The sequence below is a fragment of the Populus trichocarpa genome, chromosome 8 (genome assembly GCF_000002775.5).
Source record: "Populus trichocarpa isolate Nisqually-1 chromosome 8, P.trichocarpa_v4.1, whole genome shotgun sequence".
Lineage (NCBI taxonomy): Eukaryota > Viridiplantae > Streptophyta > Magnoliopsida > Malpighiales > Salicaceae > Populus > Populus trichocarpa.
The window spans coordinates 8,734,980-8,746,756 of NC_037292.2; the positions used below are offsets into that span (position 1 = coordinate 8,734,980).

General features: G+C 31.3%; 1 protein-coding gene across 1 annotated transcript; it reads left to right on the top strand.

Moving 5' to 3' along the window:
- The first annotated feature begins 5,523 nt into the window (after positions 1-5,523).
- LOC7482896 (cysteine-rich receptor-like protein kinase 43) lies at positions 5,524-10,032 on the top strand. The gene is made up of 6 exons (XM_024607467.2): positions 5,524-5,863; positions 5,974-6,113; positions 6,836-7,046; positions 8,141-8,375; positions 8,495-8,648; positions 9,469-10,032. The coding sequence occupies exons 1-6, from the start codon at positions 5,800-5,802 to the stop codon at positions 9,847-9,849; spliced, it is 1,185 nt and encodes a 394-aa protein (XP_024463235.1). The 5' UTR covers positions 5,524-5,799; the 3' UTR covers positions 9,850-10,032.
- The last annotated feature ends 1,745 nt before the right edge of the window (positions 10,033-11,777 follow it).

Sequence of the window (11,777 nt, forward strand, 5' to 3'; positions counted from 1 at the left end):
TAGTTTTTTGGGTTGTTTTTTCTATTTTTTTAAATTTTATTATTTAACACTAGGTTGATTGAGAATCAAGCTTTATATTTTTTAATTTTTTTATGACGTTTTCCCGATCTGATAACTCATATCGCAAGTTTGACGGGTTAATTATGTTTATTTTTTAGTTTTTTTAACTGAATATTTCTTGATTAGGCTTCATATTTTTTTTATTTGCTTTTCAATGGGTTGTTCCGATATCATAACATAAATCACGAGTTTGACAGGTTGACTTGAATTGACTCAATTTATTTTTTTATCATTTTTTAATTGAGTTTTTTTTTTCAATCTCATCATCTAACAACTCAATCTTCTTTTTTTATTTAGTTTTTTAAAAACTTTTATCATTTAATATTCGATTGTTTGGAAGTTGAGCTTCATAAATTTTTTTTCAATTTGATTTTTATAGAGTTATCTTAGTCTCATGGATTTATTTATTTTTTCTCGATTTCAACCTTCAACATTTGATTTATTATAAATAGAGTTTTATATTTTTTTTACTTTCTTTTTATGAAATTATTTTGATCTCATTATTAGAGGTCACATGTTTAGTAGGTTAACCTAAACTAACTTTAGTTGTTTTTTTTCAATTTCATTGTTTAGTATTGAATTAATAAAAAATTAAGTTCTATAATTTTTTATGATTTGTTTTATATGGCATTACCTTGATCTCATAACTTTTGTTTGTAAATGTTTTTTTTTCTATTTATTAGCATACTACACACAAATTACTCATATGGTGTACTAATATTAGAGGCACTTGTGTGCAAGATCAGGTATAGACTTTCAATTATGACCAGTCATTTAATTCGTGCTTCGCTATGAATTATAATTATTTAAAAAAAAATATCAAGTATACAGGCTACTTTTAAAAAAATTACATAAGAAATTTAGTGTGAAAAATAAAAGGTCTATGTAATTATCTAACTAAATAAATTAATAACCATTCATATAAATAAATAAAAAATTGTTAACAATAACTAAGAAACAAACTGTAAAAATAAGACATTCATCTTATTGTATTTACTAAATTTATTTATTTAAATAAATAAAAATAAATTCATCCTAAAAACTTTATAACTTAAATGATAAATTGAATGAATAAACCCATGTCTTGAGAAAAATATTCGGTTTGACCTTTAGGGAAACTAACTTATATACACGTGAAAGTCCTTTTTTATTTGAATCTGACGCATTGTAAACACGTGAGTATTTATCATTGTCTTTTAGGGAAACTAACTTATAGACACCGCATGCTAATAAGCAATAACCTTGTTTGAAAACGACCAAACTCAACCATGTGACGTCAATGACAATTAACTATAAAATTAAAAGGAGTGAGTTTTTCTCGCAACTACTATTCATCCTCTCACATGTTATTATAGATGAACTATATAATTTTTTTTGTTTTTTCAATTTGATTTTTAATTTTTTTTTGACGATTTAGTCTTAATTGAAAGCCAATTAATTTTGATTTTTTGTAAAATAGTGAGATTATAAGATGAGAGATCTAAATAAATAAAAACATCAAACATGGATGACGTGCTATAAGTTTTAAAAAAGATGTACTTTCGTTTTCGAACTTAAAAAATAACATAGATTATACAATTTTAGTATTTCAATACTTTTCAAATTCAATTTTGGTAAAAAGTTCATTTTTGTTATTTTTTAGTCCATGATTGAGAGAGTAAAAAAACAATTTTTTTGAGGTCATAGATAGGTTTATTGTGGTTCTTGACGTGTTTTATAGGTATTTTGAATCAATATAAGTTGAAAAACAAGTTTTTGAGTAAAAAACGTTAAGAAAAATTAGACAACATCTAATTTTGTTTAAAAATTTTGAGGCAGATGACGGTGTAACAAAAATAGATATAGGCCCAGTCATGCGGGCCCTAACAAAATAGGTCAAGCTGGTTGGCCTGGCTTTACCAAGCCTAACAACGTATAACCTTTTCTTTCTTTCTTTTTCCTATTTTTTTTCAACAAATGCTTTTTTTTATAAATAAATATATGATTATTTAGAAAAACCTTCTAAAAAATTAAAAAATAATCATAATTTCAAATAGGTTTTCTAAATAACATAAAAAAGAGAATGGATATTAATCTAAATATAAATAAATATATGATTGTGATTGTGATTTTTTTTTAAATAGAAACAAAAAAAATATTTTTTCTTAAACAAAAAAAAAGTGGACAGTGTCGTCTACAACAAAACTTGTGGGGTGAATCCGGATCACGAATTCAACCGGGTTTAATATTTTTTCCCCTTAAATTTATAGCAAACCTAAAAAAAAGTAAACAGTGTCGTCTACGGTAAAACATAAGATGGTGAACAGTGCAATTATATAATATTCATCTCACATATTTTCCCCTTAAATTTATAGCAAAACCTTAAAAAAAACCAATGACCAGTATCGTCCACGGTAAAACGTGAGGGGGTGAACAATGTGTCTACACAGTGTTCACCCCACGCACTTTAGTTTATTTAGGATGAATCTGGATCATGAACTCAATCAAGTTTAATATTTTTCCCCCTTAAATTTATAACAAACTTAAAAAAAAGTGAAAAATATGTCTACATTAAAATATGAGGGGGTCAACATTGCGATTGCACAAATTCACCTTATATATTTTCTCTTTAAATTTATAATAAAAAAACAATAAACTATGCATTCACAATAAAACGAGGGGATGAACAATGTTGCTTTACAGTATTCATCCCACACACTTTAAATTATAAACAAGATGACATGCCCGCGCGCTGCCGCGGGCTTATAAAACAAATGTATTTGATAGTGTTATAATTGTGAACTAGCGCTAGATAAGTAATAGAAATTAAAGGCATGATGGAACAAATATTTCATGACGAAAAAAAAAGTTGTGTTGGTGATCCAAAACTTAGAGACTGAACAAAATGATTTGTAGTAATTTACAGTGTTTTATGAGGAAAGATACAGTGCTTTCGCCACATGATTTAGCTTTTCAGTTAATAAAAAGAAAAAAAAATTACAAAGCTAAATTCTCTACCAACTTAATATTAAAAAAAAACCAACAAAGATAATTTTGGAAGGAAAAAAACCCATGAGAAAAAACATTGTAGCAATTGACAATGTTTTGTGAGGAAAACTATAACGCTTTTCCCAATAAAATAAAATAAAAAACCATTTAGAGAAATATTGTAGCAATCCACAGTGTTTTGTGAGAAAAACTACAACTCTTTCCTCATATGATTTAGTTTTGTTGTAATTATAATTCTTAACCAACTCAATATTAAAAAAAAATCGACAAAGATAATTTTGAAAAAAATCATAAAAAAATCACATGGAAAAACACTGCAACAATTCACAGTGTTTTAAAGAAAAAAATTATAAAGCTAAATTCTTAATCAACTCAATATTAAAAACAAATCGACAGAGACAATTTAAGAAAAAAAAATAACAAAACAAACACCAAAAAAAGAAAAAAAAAATCATGTTGGAAACACTGTAGCAATTCACAGTGTTTTGTGATGAAAGCTACAGTGCTTCCCCACATGATTTAACCTTATTTGTAATGACTTGTAATTGTAATTCACAAACAACTTAATATTAAAAAAATAAAATTGAAAAGGATAATTTGAAAAAAATTATAAAAAATACCATGTGGGAAAAAACACTGTAGCAATGAACAATAATTTTCAAAAAAAGTTACAGTGCTTTCCTCACATATTGTAACTGTAATTTTTAACCAGCTCAATATTAAAAAATAAAATAAAAAAAAGATAATTTTGGAGAAAAAAAATCATGCGGAGAAACACTGTAGCAATCAACAATGTTTTAAAGAAAAAAATTACAAAACCAAATTCTCAATCAGCTCAATATTAAAAAAAATTGACAAATATAATTTTGAAAAATAAAGAAATAAAATAGAAAAACTAAGTGGAAAAACATCATAGCAATCCACAGTATTTTAAAGAAAAAAATTACAAAGCAAAAATTTTATCCAGGTCAATATTTAAAAGGTAAAATCAACAAAAATAATTTTGAAAAAAAATAAATGAAAAAAAAAATAATAAGAAAGTTGAAAAAAAAAATTTGAAAAAAAAACGAAAAAAGAAAGAAAGGGAAAAGTAAAAAAAAAAGAAAAAAAAAAAAGAGAAGAATCACTGTGGATTACTGTTGTAATCCACAGTGTTTTGTGTGTGGAGGAACAGTAAATCCCCCACACGGTTTAATATATTAGTTAATAATATATACAAGGGAAAAATAGAAAAAACACCGTGAGTTGCACAATGTTTTTCCCGCAAAGTTTAGATTATAGGTGTGTATATATATATATATATATATATATAATATAAAGAAAAAATGAGGAAAACACTTGTACAATATTGTTTTTCCACGCGGTTTAGAATATAGGTAAAGTAACAGAAGTTCATTCATAATTGAAAGACAAGTTGAATAGTATAACGTGTTCTCTCTATTCCTTCTTCCAAGTCCTCCGACTTCCATCTCCCCATACTTCCGTACTCCCAAGTTTTGAATAATTCCAAACACCTTTCAATTTCTCACATGCTTGGATTCATAAGTATTTGCTATCTGACCGGTCCTCCTCCCTCCATTCTCCCTGTCTCTATCTCATTAATTGAATATTGTCTCTCTTTGTATACACAACCTGTTTCCTGTATTTATAATCATGTATACTGACTTAATTTAAGAAACAATGGTGGTGGGGTTAAATTTTTTTACTTTTAGATTATTAATTTTAAATTTTTTAATACTATGTGAAATAAAATTTTAAATTTTAAAACAAAGTTCTATCAATAGTTTTATATTATCTATGATATGATGCATGACCCGAAGGAGGTAGTAGTTAACTCTTCATTTCATGCGATACCCTTTTAACCAATCCAATTGTCTTTATGATTAAGTCAGTGTACTGTAAACTTTCACGCGGATAAAAAGCATGCATAATCCTATCTTGTCTATATGATTATGTCATGAATTCGTGCTCGAAGGAAGGAAGACAAAAACAAGAATTATTCAGTTGACCATTTGGTTTTTTTTTTTTTATTATTATTAATATGGGTGTTCGGATCAGTTTATATGCACCTCGACTAATTTCACGAGTCTTAAAATTAGCGACTATGTAATCTTTTTGTGATCCTGAAATTTGTGTAATTCGAACTCGTAATCTCTAAAAAACAAATTCAATACCTAATTAAAATCTGATCAATTAAACTATATTTTTTAAAATTTACTATTTAGATAATTAAATGGAGTTGTTGTGATTATATGTCATATTTGAACGAATCAGTGTCTCATTCCACAAGAAACACATCACCACCATTGAAAACACGGTGTATAGCAATTGCACTAGGAACGCGCTCCGCTCCTGGTAGAAACATTTTTTTTTTAATATGAGAAAAAACTTTGATGAAGTCAAGAAAAAAAAGTACGATGATCGGGATAAATCAAAAATAAAGGACAGAAAAAGAGAGTAGCCATTAATATCCAGGGTTAACTTACCCTATTTCGGTTGACTATTCGAACAGGGATCATCTTGTATTCTCATTGCCAGCACAGACAAAAACACCTCAAAATCATTAAAAAAAACACAATAATTAAAAATCTCAAGAAGAGTCGATCCAGCTTTCTCTTTCTAACCAAGAATATAAAAAACCTGAACACCCAGAAATCAGTCAAAACCACATACTTCACTTGAATATATTAGTGTTCATCACCTGTAACAGTACTTTCCCATGGTCTTTTCTTTTAGCAATTCTTGAAAACTATGACGAAGCCCAATAATTTCTTGCAGAATCTGATGAAGCCTTTCAAGCTCAACTCAAGCAAAGGTAATTAAGAAAACCAGTTCATTCTCTTGGATTAAGTTCTAAGATGCTATGTGCATGACCCATTGATGATCTAACTGCTTGGTTTCTTGGTATGTGATTTGTTTGACCAGAGGGACCAGAAGAGGAGGACTTGGAGAAGATTGCTGAACAGGAACAGAAGCAGTTTTCTTTTGAGACTTTGCTCTCTGCTACCAAAGATTTCCACCCAACTCACAAGCTCGGTGAAGGTGGATTTGGACCTGTATACAAGGTAAATATTTCTCTTTAATTGGGTGTGTTAGTGAATCCCAATTTCTGTTTGGTCAAAAGAATTCGAAGAGTTATCATGCTCTTTTTGGTTTTTCCTTTCAAGAGTTGATGTTTTTTTTTTTCTTCCTGTGCTTGAGAGGAAGAATTGATGATTATTTGTATCAGTTTATCATTATTATTCTTTTTAATAAATATTGTTGTCATTATATTGTCTGCCACCGCGTTTTGGATCCTTAACACAATCATGCATATAATTGGTATCAAATAGACATATAGCCTATAAAACGTTAACAAAATGGCATTTGCTACATCAAGTTCTGCCAATTCTGTCTAGAATGTTTCGTGTTATTGAATAAGACTTTTTGAAATGAGACTAATTGTGGCCACTAGCCATGAAGAAAAACAATCAACCTGATTATCCAACTGCGCGAAACAAGTTTAAGATCTTGTAATTTAAAGGGTTATACTTGTATACTAATGAGAATAGATGCTCTCAGTACGGAATTAGTTAGAGGATATTTTTCGTTATATAACTTGTTCAAGGGGAAAAGGCCTATATCTCTGTCGGTACGCGCACGCGCGCGCAGGAAGCTAGCAAGTTATTCCAATCTTCTGTAGATCCTGAACTTTAATACCAATCTTGACGAGGCAAGGGTTCCTAGATCTCTAGGAAGGGAAAGAAGGCAATTGAGTGTTCTTCTAACTCTGGAATGTTTTAAATAGGGGAAGTTGGATGATGGGAGAGAGATTGCAGTGAAGAAGCTGTCTCACAGTTCAAATCAGGGGAAGAAAGAATTCATGAATGAGGCAAAGCTATTAGCACGAGTCCAGCATCGAAATATTGTAAATTTGTTAGGATATTGTGCACATGGTGTGGAAAAGCTACTGGTTTACGAGTATGTTGCCAATGAGAGCCTTGACAAGCTTCTGTTCAGTAAGTGCCAGTTAAAAGTTTGTTATTCTAGGATTCCTTTTCCTTTTCATGTTTTGTGACATTACTTTCCCACTTGCTCTTCTATGAGATGAACTAAGTTCAATTGAATAACACTAGCATGTTTAAGTTTCAATCTCTTCTCCTACAATTGCTCAATGATTATTTATGTTTTTGCAAAACGTATTTAAAGAAACTTGGATTATCTTTCTCAGTTTGGGGTTATTAATGATTTTTAGACCTTTGAAAGTTGTAGCAGATCTATATTATCAAGTGTTTTCTTTGGTGGATAGAAAGGAATCATGTTGTTATACAGGTTCAGTTTCTAAAGCAATTTGATCTGATGAGTAGCCTGACTGGATTAAATTAACCAAACATTTCCTTGACAACCAGCATTTTGTTTCCAAAGGACCTGTGATGCTGAATTAGTGGCGCACATTCATGTTCTAAATTTTGGTGCCAAGAAACTAACAACAGATGGTCAAGACAATATCATGTTCTTCATTACACGACTGTTTTTTAAAAAAAAGGTTTTACTTTCAACTGATCTTATTTTCTTAATTTGTTTTGTGGTTAAAATTCCAACATTTGTTTTGATTTGTTTATTTATTTCTAGTCATGATCTCTGGTTTGAGAATTAAATATTCGTAAGACAGATGATTTTCTTGCTCTTCACCTGTTCCAGCATTGTGGACCCATTCCTGAAAGACCTTGTTAAAATCATCGTTGCATAAATAAGTTGTGTCTTTGTCAGCTTGTTCCACCTTGCGAGAGAGAAAGATCATGAGGTTTTGACTTATCTATTTCTAAAAGTTTGATTTTGAACATGAGTGCCCCGGTCAACTGGGAATTTTTGTAGCATGCCTCTTTTGACAAGTTCTAGCCCAACTGTGGAGGCTGTGTGATCGTAATCTCATCCCTCACTGACTTCATAAAAAGAAAGAGAGAAGGAAGAAGGAGGTCTTCAACCTGCCTCTAACCAATGAGTTCTAAATTATTACATAATAAAAAAGCACAACATGATGGTTGTGCACTTGATTTTTTGTTGACATTGCTGTGCCCCAATCAAAATAGTCATAGTGATGATTTTCATGCAGAATCTGACAAAAGAGGACAGCTTGATTGGAAGACGAGATATAATATAATAATTGGCATTGCTCGGGGTTTGCTTTACCTTCATCAGGATTCTCACAGTTGCATCATCCACCGTGACATCAAGGCAAGCAATATTTTACTGGATGACAAATGGGTTCCTAAGATTGCTGATTTTGGCATGGCCCGTCTGTTCCCGGAAGATCAAACACATGTCAACACCCGTGTTGCTGGTACCAAGTATGTTTTCAAATTTCGACCGCCATAATAGGGGCCATATTTTTATGATTTGAACAGAGTCTGATTGCTTGGTATAAAGTTTGTGAATGATATAATAATTGGCTTATGATTGGCAACAGCGGGTATATGGCTCCAGAGTATGTCATGCATGGACATTTATCGGTGGGGGCAGACGTATTTAGCTTTGGGGTTTTGGTTCTGGAACTGATCAGCGGCCAAAGAAATTCAACATTTAGTCAACAGCATGTTGAAGCACAGAATCTACTTGATTGGGTAAGGACATGGTTTGTCATTTAACTAATTCATATTGTGGCGTTTTGTGGTGTTGTAGGTTTCATTTAACTAATTCATATCATGGCGCTTTGTGGTGTTGTAGGTTTCATTTGTCCATATTTGTTTATCAATTTCAATATCGTTGCTTGTTTGAGACTTCAACCATCTTTTTTGCCTTCTTTGAATTTGGTTTAGGAGAAAATTGGAAACAAAAATTTGGCTGATAACTTGTTGACATACAGGCAAAGTTACGTCAAGTTAATGTTGTTAGAATTGTGAAAGAAGTACTCAGTAAATTCATTGAATGAACTCATTCTTAAATTCTGCCCACTGCTCCTGGTAAGTTTTTTTTTTGATCCTATAGGCCAAAGATAACTTAATGTCGAAGATAATAATACATCAAGAAAGTCAAAATTGCAACACAATCACTAAGTTTTGAAGTGTTCTCACATAAGAAACCTTTTTCTTATTTTCTGGGCGTAAACCAAGAAAAAAGAAAGGTAAATATTGTTTGATCTTGGGAAAAGCTATAAAATCCAAATTGACATCAGATAGTATATATATGCTGATTTGGGAAGAGCCTACGGCCTACCTAGAGGATTCGATGGAATTGTAGTGAATCAAAGCTGGCTTTGGGAAATTGTTTCAAGCTGAGGTGCCCAAATTATTTTCAATTAATATGCATGGGCAACCTTGCATATCTGTTCTGAAATGACTTGTCTGCTACTACTTGGAGAAGCACCTGTGGAATTATATATTTTTATTATTGTGTTTTCCAGCATTTCGCATGGTTTAAAGCTTTGTTTTGCTGTTGGCGCAGGCATATAAGCACCACAAGAAAGATAGGAGTTTGGAGATTATGGACCCAGAATTAGCATCCTCAGCAGTCACCGAAGAGGTGAAAACATGTATTCATATAGGGCTGCTATGCACACAAGGTGATCCACAGTCGCGGCCGCATATGCGACGTATTGTTGTCCTGTTGTCAAGGAAACCTAGCAATCTAGAAGAACCAGGCAGACCTGGAGTTCCTGGTTCTAGATATAGGAGATCTCGAAGGCCAGGAGGAATGTCCTCAACTGCTGGAACATTCGGTACTGCTGGAACATTCGGTGAATCTGATTCCCGTACATTTAATTCAAGCTCAAATACTAAAACTGCCACCGCGTCTACCTCAGCTTCGAGAGAAACGCCCCCTTGAAGGCTAAAGCATATTTTAATTGGAATTATTTTCTTATTCTTTTTGTAATGTAGGCTGTCCTTTAGTGTGTAAATGTTAGCGGAAAGTTAGTGGTTAAATAGAAGCAATACTGATTACTCCTAGTTATTTATTAGATGGAAAATGGCAATAACAAAATAGTCTAGGGTTGGACTTTTTCTGTTACGAGAGAGGTAGAGGAGGAGAAGAAAATGAGGTTTCGAATCGCTGGTATCATGGAGGCCGATGTCTCTCTCCACTGCAGCCCTGGAATTTAATTGCCAGCGAAGAGTTGCAATGCTCGAATTCTTACTAATGTGTTTGAGGAATGTTGCATCATCGCTGTGGCGATAGATAAGATGTTCTTTTGTTGAAACCAAACGTTATTATTAACATATTAACGCTTACCATATTAACATTATCAAGGCTATACCATCAAAACTTCCCATATTAACATTATCAATTAATAATAATAATACAAAAACTAAAGAGTATTGACATGCTCAAAATAAATATTATTTATTGGATAGTGTTTTATGTTTTGTTTTTTTTTTGTTTTACCCATTAACAACATGATTTTTTTTAATTTTATTTTTTAACATTAGATTGTTTTGAGAATTATGATTTGTGATTTTTTTTTCTATCGGGTTATATATCGATCTCATAATTTTTTTTTATTATTTTAACTTTCAATATTGGATCTGTTTGAAGTAGAGGTTTGCAAAAAAAAATTCAATTTGCTTTCTATGGGATTATCCTGATCTCATGACTTGAGTTATGAGTTTGATCGTAGATAAAAACATGAACTCTGACCTTATACACATCTCTAATGGTAAGTTGTAAACTGTGAGTATCATCGGCTAACAAGAATAAGGAGTAACAAATGACTTAAATGAGTTGAATTTGTCTATACATAATTTAAGACGCATGTTTCGTGATTCCACTAAAAACTGAGGATGCACCTTATTAAAATGTTTCTAGGCTTCACCACCAGAAAGATGCACCATCACTTTATCTATTGTGTCATGTGAATGATGTCATGTCATGTGTTCATTGGTATTTGGAGACATCAATAACCTTTGCAGTCTAGGTATGACCAAGAAGTATCTATGTTTTCTATGTGCAACAAGAGTCATTTCCCTACCAGTTCTGAGTTAATAATGAGCATGCTCACGTGTTCTGCACTCGGTTAACTTTGCATTTTCAAGATAGTACAACATGTAAAAGTTTGAACATATGCTAATTTTCTGGTATCATAGACCGAAGGGTTTTATTATGGATTTAGTAGCATAAAAGTTTTCTTCCTGTCTATTTCCTTCAGGTAAAATGCTTTTAGCTCATTCCATAATTTTGTTATACTGCTGATAATTTACTGTGATTTGTATACTCATCCCATAATGGTTCATCAGAATTTCTTTAGATATAAAAAAAATATGGTCGCGTCTATATTAGATCCTCCATTTATGATTGGACATTCACTTGCATTATCTTGATTCATTCTCATCACATTCATAATCATGTTCATACAAGGATTAATATTGTTATTTACAACTCCATGCACGTTGCTAAAACTAAAAGTGAACCCAATCATCTTTTATACCATGGTCTAGGAACATATGGTTCTTCATGTGTAAACCAACACATGCATTTCTCCACAATTTTTTTTTTATATAAAAGACGCATCGTTACACCATCTGGATAATAAAAGTCTTTATTTTTATACTTTTTACATGGACATCTAATACCGCCTTCATTAATATTTGTCGGATTAGATAGTGCATAATTAATAAAACCCTCAACTCCATTACAATAATCCATCATATGCAACCCTTCAGGTAAATCTTAATACATCCATGAATGATCATCCTTACTTTCATCAAACATACATAAACTATTGGTTTAAGTCAAACTTATTCAATATATTTTAATAG

Excerpts from the sequence above, each read along its gene's own strand:
- LOC7482896 (XM_024607467.2), top strand. The coding sequence starts at position 5,800 with ATGACGAAGCCCAATAATTTCTTGCAGAATCTGATGAAGCCTTTCAAG. Across the intron at positions 5,864-5,973 it reads CAAGCTCAACTCAAGCAAAG|AGGGACCAGAAGAGGAGGAC; the intron begins GTAATTAAGAAA and ends TTGTTTGACCAG. Across the intron at positions 7,047-8,140 it reads CCTTGACAAGCTTCTGTTCA|AATCTGACAAAAGAGGACAG; the intron begins GTAAGTGCCAGT and ends ATTTTCATGCAG.